The sequence below is a fragment of the Verticillium nonalfalfae genome, assembly GCF_003724135.2.
Source record: "Verticillium nonalfalfae strain VnAa140/NRRL 66861 chromosome Unknown scaffold_183, whole genome shotgun sequence".
In the NCBI taxonomy this organism is placed as follows: Eukaryota; Fungi; Ascomycota; class Sordariomycetes; order Glomerellales; family Plectosphaerellaceae; genus Verticillium; species Verticillium nonalfalfae.
The window spans coordinates 1-18,671 of NW_021167408.1; the positions used below are offsets into that span (position 1 = coordinate 1).

An 18,671-nucleotide genomic window follows, 5' to 3' on the forward strand; every position below is an offset into this window, starting at 1 on the left:
CTTATATGTCAACGTCGCGAGGCAGACACCAGCCTTCTTAATGCAACATCAGGCGTAGCCAAGGGATCGGCGCTTCGTAGTCGCAAGCCACTCGAAGATCTGTATTGAAAGTTGGCCGCTTGATGTGGGTTTTGGTCAGCCAGGTCGCTTTTGTGGGGCGAAATGCAATGTCACTCTTCAAATTTCATATTGACGATCCTGTCGCGGCATGCGTCCACGCCTGATCTGGGGTCTTTCTCTCACGACGACATATTCATCGCAGCCCATTTATACCCATGTCATCTTCGATAAAGTACAGCTAGTATTCGGCGTCTACACACACACACACACAAGTTTATTACGCCTGGTGGCCTAGAGCCAATAAGGCACTATTCGCTATTGTACATGGTCGCTTCCTGTAGTCTGTCCGAAACTCCCAAGCCCATAAGGGGTCGTCTTTCCGCTCTTGCTTTCTCGTCTTCTGTCTTTCCGCCGGTTTCTCATGGGGTTTAGATTGTATTGGCAAGCTGCTTGAAGGCTATTCTTCAAGTGTTCAGAGTCCTATCTACGGCGACTGAAGCGGCGCCTGCTGTTATTGACACGAGGTGTGGGTGTTAGGTTCGATTAGTAGGGAAGGGGGGGGGTTTGCCGTGATAGGTCTCATCAAGGATCACACATTCTCTAGCCGGCCCGTGGCCTTCGCAAAGCGTATCGTAGCTCGGACTGCTTTCATGTTTGGCTTCCAGTCATCACCATCTGATGTTGTCTTTCCTCCCAGGTGGAAAGAAACGTTGTCTCTTTGTGCGCCAGGGCACATGAGTGTCTCGGCGCGTTGTGTTGCCCACCGTGTGCATCGAAGGAGGAAGTGCTCTACCGTCTCTCTCGCGTGTCCGCATGCGCATTGGGCTGACGCTACTGCCTTGATTCGGAAAAGTGACGCGTTGAGCCTCGCCATGCCTGTCCTGAGCTGGGCCAGCATGCTCGCTTCTATCCAGGAAAGGTTATTGTATAGTTCTCGAGTGTGCTTGCCAGGAAGAGCTATATCTATTTCCTTCGAGAGTTTTCCAACCTTGTCCGGTAGCCGTCTCTCTACACGTAGTTTGCGTCTTGCAGCATTGAGGGTGGTGGACCGCATCTTCGGGAACTGCTTTTCTGGTGAGGCGCCCTCTCGGCTGGCCTTGCGTGCTTCTCCTTTCGCTCTCTTCAGGAGGTCGTCCTCGAGATGACTAGGCAGCCAAACGGCTGCGATGGTGTTTCCGGTCTCTCGAAGTCGAGTGACCGCTTCGTAGATGCAGCGAACGTACTCTTGTCCAGATTGTTGACGGGGGTTTCGAAGTGTCAGCACCGCGGCTTTGTTACTTGTCAGTAACGTTACCCTCTGGCCCCTTAGCTGTGGCAGAAACCGCAGCGCGTACGCCGCCGCCACGAGTTCTCCGGAAAACGGGTTCTGATCGGTCCTCATGCCGTGGGTGAAAGAAAAGGTCTCGGGCACCGTTCCTGGTCCCTCGATGACTCCGCCGACCCCGACCAGCTCGTTTCGTGCCGAGCTGCTGACGGCGATGCGCACCATCGCGTCCTGGTCGACACGCGTCGATGTTGAGTCGTCATTCCATTCGGCAATGGTCTGCATTCTTTCCATCCACGGCGGAAGTGTGAATGGGTTGATGGTTTCCAGGTTCTCCATTGGAATCTCGTTGAGCGCAGTTGCCAGTTGGAAAAATGGTGAGCGGTGGAAACGCCTGAACTTCCGCATGCGAGCAGTCAGTTTTCGAAGCGGGTTGGTCTCGGGCAGTGCGTGGAGATCCGTCCAAAGCTTGATAGCCCTTCTCGTGAATCGCTCTGGTGCACTGGCGATGTGAGCCTCCGCTTCTGCTACGCTCGTGGCTATCGTGATGAACGCTCCAATGATTGCCTGCGCTCCGACCTTTTGGACGCGATTGATTGCTGCCGCCGTCCGATCTTTGCATCGGTGCCTCCAGACGTTAGAGGCATAATCCACCACCGGAGCCACGGTGGCCGTGAATAGCTGCCGTGCTGTCGCCGGGGTCAATCCTCTCAGTCGTTTCAGCTCCATAGCAGCCTCCAATCCCTTGGTCGCCACTCTTGCAATGTGTTCCCTATACCTGAGTCCAATGTCCATGATCACGCCGAGGATCTTGACATGCTGTTTGGGTTCGACTGTTTGCCCTTTGATAGTGAAGGGTTCCGAATCGGACCTTTTGGCCCATCGGGTGAAGTGGATGACCGCAGTCTTGTCCGCTTCGAAAGTTGCACCGCTTCTCCGCTCCCAGTCCAATGCCTTCTCGATGATTGCCTCAATTCCTTTACGGTTGTCTTGCGTGGTTGGGCCAGCGACCCAGGCTGTAAAGTCGTCGACGAAGGCTATAGCTCCCCCATAGCAGTTGATCTTCTGTTGTACAAGGTCTGCGTTGAAGAACAGAAACAAGATGGGTGACAGTGGTGATCCTTGCGGTAGTCCGGCCTGCGGCAGGGTCCGGACCTCTGATGCTTGGCCGTTGACCTGAATTGTCGCCGTCCGATCTGAGCAGAATGCCTCTACCCAACGGAGCAACTCTCCTGGGAGGCCCCTCGCTCTCATTCTCTGAATAAGTCTCTCTTTACACACTCCATTGTACGCTCCCTTCACATCGAAGCTCACGAGGCTGACCACCCAACGATTTCTCCATGCTGCGTAGATTTGTTCTTGCAGCAGCACTAACGCTTGTTCTGCTGACCTCTGTTTGCGGGCCCCGAAGTGGTTCGTAGGCAACAACCCGTGCGTTTCGACTGCATGGGATATCCTCTCCGCAACAACCGACTCGAGAACCTTGCCGAGCGTGGCGAGGAGCGAGATTGGCCTCCAAGCCTTGGCGATGGTGTAGTCTGCTTTGCCGGGCTTTTTGAGCGGGATGATCTTGGCGTGCCTCCATTGGTCGGGGAGTACTCCTTCCTCTAGTGATGCGCGGAAAATCGCCAGGACCCTGTGCTTGACGGCTGGCCAAATCTGTTTCCAGACCATCGCTGGCAACCCGTCCTCACCAGGTGCTTTCCACGATTTCGTCGCGAAAAGACGGCGTTCGACTTCTTCCATCGTGATGTTGGGCATGTTAACAGCTGATTCGCGTTGAGGTCTCTCCCCTTCCTCTTCGATATGCTCCGGTAGGGACGGGAAGAAAGTGGTAAGCAGTTCAACCGCTTGCTCTTTGCTGTTGGTCGTCCGTGTGCCATCAGCCTTCACAAGTTGTGGCACCTTGCCGAACGCCGCATCGTCGCCAGACTTCAGATACTTGGCGGCCTTCCAGATGTTGTCGTTGTTGGCCAGGAAGTCATTCCAATGGGTTTTCTTCTGTTGTCGAATGGCATCATGGTATTGTTTCGCTGCTCCCTTGGCCGTGTTCTCCAGTGCTTCATCGTTCCGTCCTGCCCGTCTTGCTGCCCTCGCCCGGTTTCTCCAATGTGTGTGGATGTGGCGGAGCTGCGTAAGATCCGCCGTCCACCACCGCTTCGCGTATGGCGATGGTTTGGCTTTCGGTGTCAAGGCCTGTACTGCTCCCAGCACCACTGACATGAGTCTGTCCGTCTTCTCTTGGACCGTGCCTTCCATCGGGACTGTCTCGAGTGCCGTGGAGATTCGGGTGTTGATTTCCTTCCATGGCGCGTTTTTGAATAGAGGTCGGTCTTGGGCTTTCGGGGTCGGAACTGATACGTCAAGGATCGTTTCGATGGTGCGGTGGTCCGACCCGTGCTCTGTCCCGTGCGTCGTACACTTGATCATGGACGCAGCTAGGTCCTCTGACACCAGCACAAGGTCGATTGTCGATTCGTGGTCTCCGCCTTGCCATGTCTTCGTGCCCCGTGGGAGCATGCTGCAGAGGGAGAGCTCGTTCATTAGGTCGATGATGTTATCGGCTTCACCCTGTCGTACCGGAGACACGTCGTCTCCTCCCCATAGTTGATCGTGGCGGTTGAAGTCGCCCGCAATGACCACGTCCACCACCTCTCCTGCGGCTCTCCTAGCATCCGCGACCGCACTACGTATGGTGTTACACGCTTCCTGTAATGCCTGGGTGTCCATCCCCTGCACGTACACGGACACCACCAGTACCAGTCTCTCTGGGAGCCTCAACAGTGCTGCTGTCATGTCCGGAGACTCTATCAACACCTGTTCCGCCCCCAAATCCTTCCTTATCCAAAGCATGCTTCGGATCGCCCATCGTCCTTCCCCAGTCGTTGGTGGGACCATCTTTGTCCATCCGTGATGTCCCATCGGAGTCGTCAATAACCGTCCCTTGATCATCCGTGCTTGTGGTTCCTGAATGACCAGCACCGCTGCGTCCTGAATGTCCTCGTCGTTCATGAGGCTCTCGTGAACCTCGCCGCGTTTTCGCACATTGAGTTGGATTATCCGGAGCGTGCTACTCATTCAAAGAAGGGTAGAGCTTCTTGCAGTTTCTGCTGAACGACGCATGAGGACCTCCGCAGGGAACACACTTGAGGGTAGTCTCAGTGCAAACACTGTGGTGGTGACCCTCCTTGGCGCATTGCCCGCACATCTGGGGCAGGTCGCACTGGTGAGCTTTGTGGCCGCGGCCAACCTGCTGACAGTTGTAGCACTGGTCGAGGCGAGGACGAGATTCGAAGACCTTGGTCCTCCCGGATTGTCCTCCCGCATAAGCGTAACCCTCCGCGAGTAGCCTTTCCGCGTCCGCCTTCTTCGTGAGGTAGATAACCATTGAGCCGTACGCCTTCGGAACATCCCTGTTGCTAAGCCAGCCTACCTTCGCAACTTGAACGTCATTTTCTTTGCCAATCTCCTCGGCGGCTCCACTACGAATGGCATTCGCCTCATCCACGACCACCGTGCGGGACACGTAGTCGACTTTGACGGGGTAGAGTTCGTCTCTCAGCATCCGGGCTCCCCGCGGCAGCTTGGCTCCCACGAGCCGTTTCACCATGGTGTGCTCCTCCTCGTTTCTGCAGGCAATTCTGATTCGAGGCTTCTTCGGGTCTTTGGTCACAGCCAGGCAACGCCAATCGGATTGGCTCTGGTCCACCCTGACCTCGCCTTCCGTGAGGGTACGAACAGCGCCCGGTGTCAGTTGTTCGTCTTGTTCGTCCTCGATCCTTGACGTGTCGATCGTGCAGAAGACCACGTCTGTTGGACCCGGTGGTGCCGTGGGGCCCGGGCCCGCGTTGTCGAGTCGGCTGGTCGGTGGCATTCGGGCAATGTCTGCGTAGGATGGCTCGGACCTCTGCTGCCCTGTAACCATCGTTGCAATCGCTTCGGCGCTTCCGCGTATGCTCTGGGCTTGTTCTGTCATTTGTTCCGTGACCATGTGTAGTTTGTCTTTAGTCGTAAGAAGGTCCCTCTTAAGTTCTCGGTTTTCGTCTTGAAGATCTTCAATCAGTTCCGCCAGTGACTGGAGCTTAACTAAGACTGCTTTGAGGAGCTTCGTTTGCTGCTTCATCGGTTCCTGTTTTGCGAGTCGCGACGTGTCGTCGTCTACCTGTCGCTCTTTCTCCACGGACGGTCGTCCTCCCAACGCCGCTCTGGCATTGCGCCTGTTGGGCTTCCTAGTCGTGATTTCCGCATCGTCGGTTGTATCGTCGATTGTCTGATTTTCGATGGCTTTGCTGCTCGGTTTGCGCGGTCGAAGTCGTCGCTGCTCAACACCATTCCTCCCTTCCTCGTCAGACGCGACGTTGATCGTGTCGTTTTCGGTCGCCATGGCTGCAGGTGGGGCGCCACGTGGAGTGGGATCCACCAGTTCGCGTGTCGCGCCGTCCCGCGTCAAGACCAACCCACCTTCGATCGGTTTGATGCCGTACTTCAACGAAACAAATAAGAAGTGGCGATACAGAGGGTCTCGGCGTCTCCGGCGTCTACAGCTAGGAGCGAATTCGGTGTCTAGCTGGAGAACTATCCAGTGATGTTTGGGCGCACAGACCCATGCGTCTTTACTGTGCGAGAATTTGGGAGTTGGGACAGTGTACATGACGAGACATCAATTACCGATATTAGTTTTTACCGAAACAGCCAATGTTGATGAGGCCTTGTCCAAGGCCACCGTGATGTGAAGTTAGGTTTTTACAACAGCTCGATACAACGGCGCCAAATCTGGGCCTCGGCCAGCGTTATGTGATCCGGCGCATGCTAGAGAGTCGGTCGCAAGGTGACAGGACACTTACAAATAAGCTAATAGCTCGACCCGCTCAATTTCTCGCCATGAAACGAACCGATCACTTTTTGGATCCATCACGATGCCATCAACCAACGGTGCCGGCCGACGTCCATGCTGGCTGCCCTGAGCCACAAGCTCGACTGGAATCCGTGCATGCTCCTCCGCGAGATGGTCGCTTTCCTCCAAAAAGAGTTCGATGATGTGGAGGTGACACGGTTTATCGTTAGTAGAACCCTGAAGAAGGACGGATGGCGGTAAAAGGCTACTCAAAATATCGCGAAAGAACGGAATTAAGATCTGTGAGATGAATATATGCACGAAAATGTCACCTGCGGTCGTACCAGCTCGTCTTCATAGACGAGACTGGTCTCGATCTAAGCATTGGCAACAGACATCGGGGCTGGGCTCGTCGCGGCCGTAGACCTCGACAAGTCAGATGGTTCCGTCGCGGCCGGCGGACCCATATCCTCCCTGCGTATGTTTAAGCCGGAAAAATACCGAGAGGATCAGCTTGAGGCCACAAAGCTGACACTGTCCTTGCCCGCAAAGCTGAAAAGAGCCCCACCATCACCAGTGGCTGCAAGCCCAAACATCTTGATCGTTGAAGTGCATGGTGATGTCGAAGGCTACGCGACCTATGTACAAAAGAACATGTGCCTCACACAGACTGCGGTGCGGGGTTGGTGTCACACCTGCTTTGGGTTCGTTGAAATCTTCAGCGGAAAGCTCTGTAGTTATCTAGAAACCTGCAAAACAGTTGACGTAGGGCACGGTACAGTCGTACGAAACTGTCTCTACTTTCACAACTGCTTCCCAAGTATCATTACGCTGGGTCCTTCTGTTTCTCCCAGAAATCGAACCATGGTGGCATCTGATCATCAGCGTAATCCCAATCTTTCGGCGCTTCAAAACCACTAGGAAGAGAGATTCTGAAATTCTGAGGGGGGCCAGCATTGGCAAAGTTATTGGGCCGGCCTTCAGGGCTCATCTTGAATAATTCAACCAGAGCCCATCGTCTGAGGCGTTCTTCGATGAATTGGAACCACGATTTGTGGTGGGTCTTGTCGCCGCATGTGTATCGAAAACGCAAGGCTGGTGAGGCGACCTCATTCACCTCCATACGGATGGAGGACCTTGGAAAAGGTATCGGATTCATGCCACCATTTGAGGCGGCTCTACCGAACCCCAATCGGGGGAGTTGTACTTCAATGACGTCGAATTGAGAGTACTCGATGGAGCGAGAGAACATGGTGATCTCCAAGTCTTTTAGTTCCATAGAGTCATCGCCAAGTTGAAAGACGAGCGACAGACTGTCGCCGAACCTTCGCTGACCTGATCCTCGAAGCGGTCGGGTCGTCGTATCTGGCCAGCGCAAGTCGCGTGTCGTCCAGCCGTGTCGACTAAGCTCTTTCAGATGAACCCCGAAGCTATCGTCGAGAGGCTTCAAGGGGTAGAACTCATGGTCGTCAATAGTCATCGAGGGAAAGACTGAATAGATTTTGTTCCATGAGATAACATTGACGTCTGCAGTCGTGAAAGAGGAGTTCAGAATGGCTTGACCCGGTGCACCATTGTAAGCTCTTAAACGAATAGTGGTAGCGGTGGCAGAGCCACGACCGTAGATACTATACTTCTGTTTGCCATGTCTGTGTTAGTACAGTAATCCTGACAGATTTGAAACAAAACCCACCGTCTCGATGCTCTGGAGAACATAATGCTCGGTGTTTTCCAGATAGTCGGCGAATGAATCAAAGGGGGCGCCATGCTCAACATGCACATCCAAGAAACGATCTTGAGAACGGTTCAAGGTCAGAACGTTCAGCACGAACAGACCATGAACCAAGCCACGATTCACCTTCAATTGCTGGAGGAAAGTCTGAGGCTCGTCGACAAATTGCTTGAGTTTAGTTTTGAGTTTAGTTTTGAGCCGCGATCGTATGTCATCGCTGAGCCACCAGAAGGCCTTACAGACTCTGTGTAATCGCTGTACATCGGCAATCGTCAGAAATGAGTATAGAGAGTCTAATACGGGAGCGTTTCTCTTGAGAAGGTCCGCAAGCTTTGGGTTTGTAGCCATCGCGAGATTGTGTGATGGTGCGAGGGAGCGGGGTTGGCTTCGGATGAAGGCTGTCTAATTGATTGACGTGGCGGCAGACGTGGCAGTCGTGGCTGATCAAGTTCTGTAAAGCGTGGCTGATTTCAGTTAAAGGTTAATCGGAAACCGAGTGTTACCAGGCGGTTGCGGAGACACCATTAATTAATAAGCAAACATATTAGCGGAAATCCGAGGCAGTCCCGACGCGTCACAGATTTCGGCCCCACATCTACATCTACCGATCGTTTTCTCCATCGTGCGCATCTTTTGTCGGATTACGATGGCGTACACGAAAAGTGTAGACGAGCTCCAAGAACTCCTGCGACAAGCGGAGCAGCGCGCCGAAGACGCAGAGCGAGATCGACAGGAGGAACGACAACGAGCCGAGAGAGAGCAAGAACGTGCCGAGAGAGAGCAACAACGCGCCGAGAGAGAGCAACAACGCGCCGAGGATGCCGAGGAACAAACTCGACTCACGACGTTCATCGAGTACATCGTCGCCTGCCACATCCATGTCTTCCTCAAACTTGTCGTCGAAACAGACAAAAAACTGACATCAAAGGGCTCTATTACCAACCCCCGCAACAAGTGGTGTCCAACGCATCTTCGACCATGGCCTGACTTTTTGGAACAGCAGAGAGTCATCTTCGGTACGCTCCACGATAGCTTTCCTACCGACAGTCGCCTATTTGAGAGCCGCGGTTTTCTAGCCGGCTTGGGTCACCGGATCTCTCAGCGACCGATAGCAAACGAGAAGACGCTCGAATTCTTTTTACACAACAGTGTAGAAGACCCAGTCAGAACAATATCAGAGCAACTCAAACAGGTGGAGAGTGTCAGACGCGCATTTGACATGGGCAGAGGAATTGTCTTCGAGAACCATCCCCACGCCATCAGCGATGTCGCTCAAGAGGTGGCCGACCGTCAAACTCCCTCGACACCACAGACACCTGACCACAGACATGACCTCAATCAGCTGCGTCCTGATCAGATCTGCGTCTACCGATCCAACGACGGACCCTCGGAAAGTCGTACCATGGTCTTCGTTTCCGAGTACAAGCCACCCCACAAGCTAACCACACCACACCTACGTCTCGGTCTGCGGGCCATGAACATTCCGAATGACGTCGTCAATCGCAAAACTATTCCAACTTCCGCCGCCCCGGATGCACTCTTCCAATACCACGCGGAGAGACTGACAGCATCCGCCGTCACGCAGACCTACCATTACATGATCGAGGGCGGTCTTGAGTATGGTCTCGTGACGACAGGCGAAGCGATCGTGTTTCTCAAGGTCGACTGGGAGGAGCCGGAAACACTGTATTACCACCTCGCGGAACCCGGTCCGGAGGTGGCTGCCCATCCTGAGCACTCTCACGTCTGTACGGCCGTCGGTCAGTATCTGGCTTTTAGCCTCTTGGCTCTTGGCTCACCAGGGCAACGGCGTATACATGGACAGGAACAGCGCCGGCGGGTGACCTTGGGCCTGAGAACGTGGGCACAGGACTTCGAAATGACACTGCGATCGATTCCCGAGAGCGAAAGATCGCTTTCGAGCGGCTCATCAGGCTACAAGCCGACTACCTACGAAGGGTTCGACCGATCACCGCATGCGCGTCGTTGGAAGAGACGTCGAGCCAGTCGAGGAGACCAGGTCGATAGGGGAACGTTAAGAAGGGATCAACCGGAGTCATCTGATGACGAGTTGACACCCAATCCGCCGGATACCCCAACCCCGATGGAAACGCGATCACGGAGGAGAAGAAGACAGGAAACTAAATCTAATCAGGACGCTATGTCCCGACAACCACGAGGAGGCGGTGAGAAAGGCCGGGCATACTGCACACAGAAATGCCTACTGGGGCTGGTTAGGAGTGGTTTCCTTGACAGAGACTGCCCCAACATAGCGCTCCACACCGGACACGATCGCCATGACCGCAATGAACGCCGTTTCCGTGCCCGAAAACGTGCTTCTACCCACGCACCTCACCCGGTCAACCATACAGAATGGCTTCAACTTCTCCGAAAGCAACTAGAGCAATCACTGGACGACGGAATCAGGCCGCTATACGTGAGTGGCGCCCGCGGTGTTCTCTTCCAGGTGACCATGATTGCGTACGGCTACACATTCGTCGGCAAGGGAACGGTGCAGGCCTTCATCCGCGACCTCGAGCATGAGGCTGCCGTCTACGAGCGCCTCCGGTCGATTCAGGGAGCCAACGTGCCTGTGTTTTTGGGCGCCATCGACCTGCGGCCAATGAAAAAGATCTACTACTATGACCATCGGGTGTATGTGGTCCATTTGACATTTCTGTCCTGGGGAGGGCATCGCATCGACGCAAGCGGAAGCTTCGAAGGCAAGAGGAACTTACTTGAGAAGATGGCAGTGCGGTCGTTGCAAGCCGTACATGAACACGGGGTGGTCCACAACGATGTGCGGGTCGCTAACATGTTGGTGAATCTGGAAGTGAATGGAGTCATGATGATCGACTTTGAACGAGCGCAGTTGGTGCCGAACAAGAGAACGCCGAACCAGGAGGCAGTGGGTATGTACAAGAACACTGGGGATTCAAGTGTGTCGAGTCAAGGATTCTTACAAGATCTTTTGATGGCGAAGATGGCGGTCTGAGATGGGAAGCGATAAGCCGGGCTTTTTGTAATGTCGGTCACCTTGGTCGATAGGTGTTTGGCCTAGAAATCACTTGGGGCTACCGGAAGGCCTTCCTCGGTTTGCACTCGGACCCTCCGGTTGTTGAACATCACTTTCCATTCCAGAACGTACCAAAGACACGTCGGAGGCAAGTCGTCGTACGTCTGGTCTGGATCCCAGTTAGCATACGGCACAAATGGCAACGTCCTTCGGGCAGGTCGCTGGACTGGTGTCAACGCGCGGGAGGCTGGCTGATCGGAACATGATTCGTCGTCCGGTTGAGGTTGCGTCTCCTCGTCACTAGACCAATAGTGGGAGGCATCATCTCCATACATGGCTGCGACATGCACTGTTGACAAACGAGGTTGAATGTGGCGACTCGTTGTGCAAGTGTTGAGTTTGCCTTCTTTCCACGAGCTTCCATTGGCTTCAACGGCACCTTTCGCTCGTCCAATTGCGGTGGAGATATGTCAGCAAGGCTGCAAAGGCTGAGCCATCATCCACCCATTTGATTGGCAGAGTCATTCTACAACACGACAGCCGCAGGCCACCCTCTAATCTTGCAATCCGGAAACTAGGTATCCTCGTGGGTTCTCCGACATGGACAAGCGTCTACCCTGCGTTTTGTGGCTGGGGATTTGGCTACCCCGCTTTGGTCCGTGCTTGTATGGCTGATCGACCAAACGACGGGTTCGCCCGGTTACCGCTGATCGTGGCGTATGCAAGTGCACGGTGTCGCAAGTGCACGAGGGCTCGTGCAAGTGCACGGGTGGACGTGCAAGTGCACCTCGGGAAGTCGATCTGCACCTCTGCATCTACGTGAAGCATCAAAGGCATAAAACCCAAGACAGGAGACCAGCCTCACATGGTCTTCCTGTACACGGAATAAGTTCAAAACATCAGCGGACTTTAAACCTGAGCCTCAACGGACCCACCGCAGTATCCAACGACAACGCAATGTACGAAGAAGATCCCTTGATGAAGTTCAACGCTAATCTAGCTCGTAGCATGACCAGTCACGATGACAATCCGACAGTTCTTGTAAATGAATGCCTCTTCTCATCGAAAGCCGGGGTGATCGAAAAGCTTTCGGACTGTGGCCAGTCCATTAACGTCTCGACGTACTTCTCGAAGTAAAAGCCAGCGATTCGACCTTCGATAACGTGACAACCATGAAAGGCAGCGAGGTTGGGGTGAGGCCTGCGCTTCACGCTTTCGCAGGCAGCAAGTTCCTTGAGAAGAGATTCGGTCAAGTCTGAGTTGTCTTTGAATGATAAAAGCTTCGGTTGCTTGAGGTAGCCGATGGCTTCTGGTGCGATGGAGCTGCCTGAAGGCAACATCGGGCGGTAAGCCTCGCAAGGGATCAACTCGAAGTCCTGGAGTTCGTTGTTGCCGAGGTGGGTGTTGCTGAGGTGGACCTTGCGGGATAATGACTTCGCACGGAAATAGTCGTCGTCGCGGCGAACAAGAAGCTGGGTGTACTCAAAACCGAACTTGCCATTGCTCTTGCGGAAGCATTCGGTTGCCTGAACGATCTCAATGATGGGTTGAAGTTTCGTCACGAACCAGGAAACGGAGTGACAGGCGCAGGGTGTCTGTTGAGGGAACCTGGCCAACTCGGAATTCTATTGGGTGATCGCGATTGAGCACGTGATATTGAGCTCGGACTTCCAGAAGCGGGGTCAGCAATCATCCTCTCACGACATCCTCGTTAGCTCCAGTCACTTGGTCGATGGGTTACGATCGCTACCATGTCCCCACGCTGTGATACATGCTCAAAAGCCTTCTCTTCAGATGCTGAACTAGCCGAGCATGTGCAAACATACCAGGTGAGCATTAGACTTGGCCAACATCAATTCCTGCCAAGAATATTATAGGCACAGGTTATTCCTCTTATCAGGCACCTCTTGGCGCTGCTTTCACACCGTGATGACGGCAAACAACGATACGATCACTGCGATGTTGGACTTCATCAAACTATCGAACAATGTGAAAGCCCCCAGAAAACGCCTCACAGCAAACCGGAGAGTGTCCAGAAGCATTCTACAATTCGACGGAAGAAATTCCAGTGTTACCACAACGATTGCGCGGGAAAAGTGTTTAGACGGAAGCGGGAGTATATTCGGCATTGCGCTATACGTACGTTGCAGAGAAGCCCATGTAGACCAGACTCTAACCGCCCTCACCCAGATTACGAATGTCATGAGGTCTGCCCTGCTTGTTCGCTTACCTACACCAAAAGTAGCAAATTCATCAACCATAAATGTACAACAGATGCGTCTCCAGCCCATCAGCGGTATATTAAGCAACGATGCGAAGCGATTCGCACCGAGATCGAGGGGAAAGTTGGCCTTGCAGGGGGGAGGAGCTCAACAAGCCCAAGCCGAGAACGTCGCCCACGACCGCAAGTTGCAGCAGGTAGGACTGAACACCCATCGCTAGCGACGGAAGCACCCTTGGCATCTCTGTCTGAAACAGTGGCTTTCGATCAACCAACGATGGCACGAGAACTAAACTTGAACGCTGTCAATCCTTTCCAATCGCCTACATCACCTTACGTCCCTCTCCCTCTGAACCAGTCCGCCAGCCAGTATTCTGAGTTCAATACCTCGCAGCTCTTTAACACATTGGTGTATTCGCAATTCGATACGACCGAAAACGATCAGGCTGCACAATCTCACCTTTCATGGCAGTCTTTCGAGTTGGACGAACCGAATAGCGCTATCCTGCCTTGGGACTTGGAACAGGCGGACGCCGGGTAAGGTCCCGAGGATTATCTGCATTTTGGCACCCATATCCGATTCCGAAGCCAGTCGTGACTGAGAAGACTTGCCTTGGATGCATAATAATACTGTCTGTCAGCGCGGAGAGGAGAAATCGCTTCTGTGACTCAACTTACACGCCGCCCTCCAGCATATTCACGCTAATTTCCTCCAAATTTCGCTTCTTTAGAAAGACATACGGTACTTGCACCAAGCCATTCGATGCCTGAACACCCTTCAGGAGTATCTTAAAGGAACCGTATGACAATTCCAGTTGCGTATTCTTCCCCCACATGTAAATTATGGCTCGATTCTTCGGGATGTCATCGATGGTGTGAGCGAAGAATACCCCCAAATCTTCCCCAAGTATACAGCTGAAAGAGGGTCTATCGCGAATGAAAGGCTCGAGGATCTTGTAAAGGCGCTGGCGACAGTTAGAAACGACACCTTGCGATGGTAGCGGATGACTGACAGATCCTTGTTGTGAAGAGACTCGCCGAAGTTCTTTTAGACCATCCGGCCCAAGAGCTTTCCTTCCGAGTGCCGCGATGAGCTGGCCAATGTCTTTGGACGCCTCGTAGAAAAACCCGTGTTCCAAGAAGAAGTCTGAGGCTTCCTCGGCAGTCACCGACAATGATATAGTAGTCTCGCCGAAGAGAGGCTCCTGGGGTAGAGTATGTGAGGCCATTTGCTTGCGCATGGACGCAACAGCCAACAGGGGCGGGAGACGGGGTGAATTTGCCTCTAATGGAGGTGACGTGGAGTTCAATCATCCGGGAAATGGTGTGGGGTAACATCACGAGATACCCGCAGTATTATTTTCCCGATCCATACTATGAACCCGCTTCGCCACAGGATTTGCTATTTCGCTCCTTATCGACCTCAGTTATTCCACTATTAGCCTATCAGTGGCTGAGAGCTGCCCCATTCGTGGCGTAACAGAGACGTCATATCAAAGTGGCTGCGCAAAATTTCCCGCATCCCGAAGCGTGATCTCGACTACTTCAGTCATTACTGTTTGCATTAAGGAGCCAGAAAAGCTCAAAGGCCAATAACCGACCCCAAACTCTGTCGAAGCACATGTTCGGTCTCATGTCATCCTCCGGGTGCGATTATTGCCATGAAGGCATCACGCCTACCGGTCAAATTTGTGCCAACTGTGGCAAGAAGAGATAGGCTACTGGCAAGTGTTATGTTGCGAATTACACGGCGTGGGCTGATCTGTCTTGCCTTATTAGTGATGGGCGAATAGTCATGGGCACAAGATAGGGTTAGCCTGTATGCTTGACTTGTCATGTTTTCAGGCATATGCTAGGAACTTTCCCCTTTGTGGTGAATGAGTTCATGGCTCCCTGCGAGGCAATGTGCTACGGCTCTACGATTTGCGGTGTTCCACTGGGACAATCAGGACATGCCGGTGTCGACTGTATCGATATCGCGGCAAAATTTTCTATATATATATCGCTCACCACGCTTTCATGCAGGCCACAGTTGAGCGCCGACTCGGGGCATACATCATACTGTATGGGTATACGTCTTGTGTGTGCTCTCCCTTGGTGCACCTGGCACACCGCTGGGACTTAGTGCATTTGAAAGCCGTGTGCTCGACTTCATGACAGGTGTAGCATTGCTCTGTTCGGTCCTGTCATTCGAAGACGTTCATAATGCCAGACTCGCCGCCTCAATATGGAAGTACGTTTCTTCCATGACCTTCGGGCGCCGGCCACCCACGACTAATCGATCCGTACGCCCTGGTTACAATTTTCTGCCTGAACTATGAGCGCTTGGATACCGTTGTTTCACGCTCCTGACAGAATGCACGAGAATGCTTCTACTCTCTTCTAGGATCTCTGTGCGGTTGACATTGTCATCCCTTCTCGCCCACTTCCTTTTCACAGACGCCCGGCGGAGGCTGCGTTTACCTTGCTCTTGCCTTTCTCCTCCACACGGGATGGGCCGATTGTGCAGAATAAAGTATGTATCCGTGGAGGTTAAGAGCGTCGTGTTCATCGAGGAGAGGGTTCGTCTATTGTCGGGTTTGGGGGGGGCGGGGGTTAGCGCGACCTCCATTTATGGTGATCGGCTAGGCGCGATGTGTCCGATTGTCAGCGCGGCAAGCTTGCCCGGTAGCTGTTTTTATCGACAGAACATACCGATACGATATTCAACGGTCGCTCGCAGAGCGGCTTCAATACCATCCACGAACACCGTGACTTCTCATTGTCGTCTCCCCAGGATGACACCCCCCACCTCTCGTCCTCTCAGAACGTCGCTTGTCCCGCGTTTAGTCGCATCCAGCGTGTATTCGAGGTGGTTGCTCCGAAGCTTTCGCTTGCTGGGAAACTTGCTGCCATTTAGGAGACGTAGCCGCTAGCGATTGGTTATTAGAAACGAAAGAAGCTTGACTTCGTGCTTGTCGATATTGGAAGGGTTGACAAGATGCTGAAATGACGACTCCCTGCGCTTCTTGACATGCCTTGTCATTCACCACTCGAAAGCTCATAGAATAGGCCGCAGGCAGGATGAAAGAGGCTAGAACGCTGAGGTATATTAGGTTGGATGGACGGGTTCGCCCATTAATTACGGCGGTTCGAGAGATGCTCGGATTGTAAAAGCCTAATTAGCGAGGCTGAAAATTACAATCCGGGAAGGTCACGTGACCCTCCGGACACCCCACACCCCACCTCGGGCAGAGTAGAGTAGAGGTAGCAAGAAATCATTACACTGTCCAAATGCCCACTACTTTTAACGACCTTTGAGTACCTCAGAGCTTCGACAATCAGGTGCAGTAAGGCCCGCTACTATCCGTACTCTTTAGTATTCATAAGTCTCTTCACATCCCTCATAGCCGACTTGGTCCGTGCCCAAATTGACTTAAGTTCCTCTACGTAGACGCCGAATACGCTCTTAGCTATGTAGTATAGCAGCACAGCATGGTTTGCACCTCGGGCTGCCTCGTCCACTTCATCGGTATTGTTCCATCGTAGGCGTCATGACAGATTCTCTGGACCGACACGTGGTTGGCGTCGTCTGGGTGCACCCGTCGCTAGTCCAACGTCCATTACCAGGGGATCCACATCATTGGGGGAAGACTGAAGACCCTCGTGATGTCGAAAAGCTCGTCAACTATCTCAACGACGTCGGAGCAGACAGTGTTCGGTTGCGTGCCGCCGAGTTCCAGGTTTGGGGCCGCATCACGAGGGAGGCCCTGAAGCAACTCACCGCGTCTTTACAAGTGTCCGAATCTGCGCTCCGGGAGACCATTATCAGCGGGAAGCATCTATATCTACGTGACGATGTTTCTATACAATGCTTCGGCAACGGTCACCTCCTGGACGTCGCGGCCACTTGGTCTAGCAACGAATGCTGGCCCGTTCGTCTGCACTGCTTTGATCTCGGTCTGAAACCCGCCCCAGAAATCGCGCTCCTCCCTTACTCGAGTGAGAACCGTGGTCTAATCAGTCACAGACCCTACTCAGCTCCAACGGTACTACGAAAAGCTGGCAAGCCAAGCATGCCTGGGCCTCGCCCCTACTGATGGCGAGATTTGCCGGCATGTGTTAAAATATTGGCACTTGGGGAAACCCCTTCTCCGCAAAGCCTGGGAGGCCCAGATTCGGACCAAGCCAAAACGCAAATGTTTGGCCGCTTTGTTTGGACACTGTGCTACAGTCGACGCATTGGTCAAGTTAGTTCCTTTTGAGGGTCTGTGGCCAGAGCTGAAGCTAGGGAACTGGCAGAAGATCAGTGCGGCCCGTTGTGACGAGATGGTGGCGATGTACCTCATTCGGATGCATCAAGTATGGGAAGATATTCTCAGAGGCGGGACACACCTACCACCGCTCCTCGACCTGCAATCCGTCAGGCTGCTACAAGGCAGAGCACCATGCGCCAGCACTGACGACCGCGATTTCATCCGGATTAAGATGAGCAACGGCGAGTTGTTCCCCCACGTCACAGACTCGGCAGAGAGAGATGTCATTCTGGGGAATATATTGAAGGTCCGAGGAATCATCTGCAGCTTTGAGCTGTTCGACGGAAACATGAAATATCTGTCTATTGGCGCTAAAATCCTCAAGACAATCTTCACGCTGTCCATGACTGACAAGGCCACCGAGCTAGCTGATCGCACTGAAACCAGTATATCATACGATCCACCACGGTGCTTCGGCGAGATTCGGGCTGAGCGTCCGACCCTGTACAGTTCGCTTCGCGAGCTCTGGGATGATGCGCAGCCGCCGGTCTCAGAATGCGAAGAAGGTGTTTATACTCGCCTGACCGGTCCACCGTGCGCCGAGGCGGCCTTCCTGGGCTTGATTCTACCCACGCTACGACACTTTCCTCGGTTGAGTCGCGAAGCTCCTCTTTCAAATGTGGGCAGCAACGCAATCGCGGCACGCGTCGATGATGCCTTTGTGCAAGCGCTTTGCCGCCGCGCTGATATATTAGGCTTTCGTCACAGCATAATCGACCAAAGTAGAATTAATTCACCATCTCAGTGGAGCGGCATCATGGCGGTTAATCAGCGGTCTATGAGTACGCCGGCGAATTGGCGATACGGCAAGCCGTCTCTCGTGACTTTGTTGGCCCTACAACGTGACGGGTTCTGGGTTGCCAACCCGCCTGTACGTTCTACAAAGAAAAGTCTTGCACCATCTTTTGTCTTCCAAGACTTGATCGCCTCTTTCTTCGGCACCTTGCGATGGGGCGTCGATGACCGCGCGCCGCCGATGCACGTGAGCCTGGACAGTTACGTACGCCCCCGCAGTGCTGGACCACGGTATCGTAATGAGAGCCGTTCTCCCACTGTTAACCTTTATTCTAATGAAATGCTAATCAGGTCCGATTCCTCCACATCTTATGACGTGGAGATGTCGGATTTCTCATTATTCCAACACGGACACGCTTCGTCATCCGAGGTAGAGATTCGAGATACCTCACAGCGCCGCCGCCACAGAGACAAGCGGCTTCGCCACTCCGATCTCAGAGGTGACGAAAGAGAT

At 53.5% G+C, this 18,671-nt stretch overlaps 3 protein-coding genes across 3 annotated transcripts; 2 read left to right on the plus strand and 1 right to left on the minus strand.

Moving 5' to 3' along the window:
* Positions 1-6,272: 6,272 nt before the first annotated feature.
* Positions 6,273-6,766, plus strand: D7B24_003094 (uncharacterized protein; the record flags this gene model as incomplete). Its single annotated transcript, XM_028637288.1, has 4 exons — positions 6,273-6,383; positions 6,445-6,460; positions 6,553-6,636; positions 6,711-6,766. 4 exons carry the CDS (start codon positions 6,273-6,275, stop codon positions 6,764-6,766), a joined length of 267 nt encoding a protein of 88 aa, XP_028490831.1.
* Positions 6,767-6,984: 218 nt separating this feature from the next.
* On the minus strand, positions 6,985-8,238 carry D7B24_003095 (uncharacterized protein; the record flags this gene model as incomplete). Its single annotated transcript, XM_028637289.1, has 2 exons — positions 6,985-7,794; positions 7,852-8,238. The coding sequence occupies 2 exons, from the start codon at positions 8,236-8,238 to the stop codon at positions 6,985-6,987; spliced, it is 1,197 nt and encodes a 398-aa protein (XP_028490832.1).
* Positions 8,239-8,536: 298 nt separating this feature from the next.
* D7B24_003096 (uncharacterized protein) lies at positions 8,537-11,161 on the plus strand (the record flags this gene model as incomplete). Its single annotated transcript, XM_028637290.1, has 3 exons — positions 8,537-9,650; positions 10,293-10,545; positions 11,032-11,161. The coding sequence occupies 3 exons, from the start codon at positions 8,537-8,539 to the stop codon at positions 11,159-11,161; spliced, it is 1,497 nt and encodes a 498-aa protein (XP_028490833.1).
* Between the last annotated feature and the right edge of the window lie 7,510 nt (positions 11,162-18,671).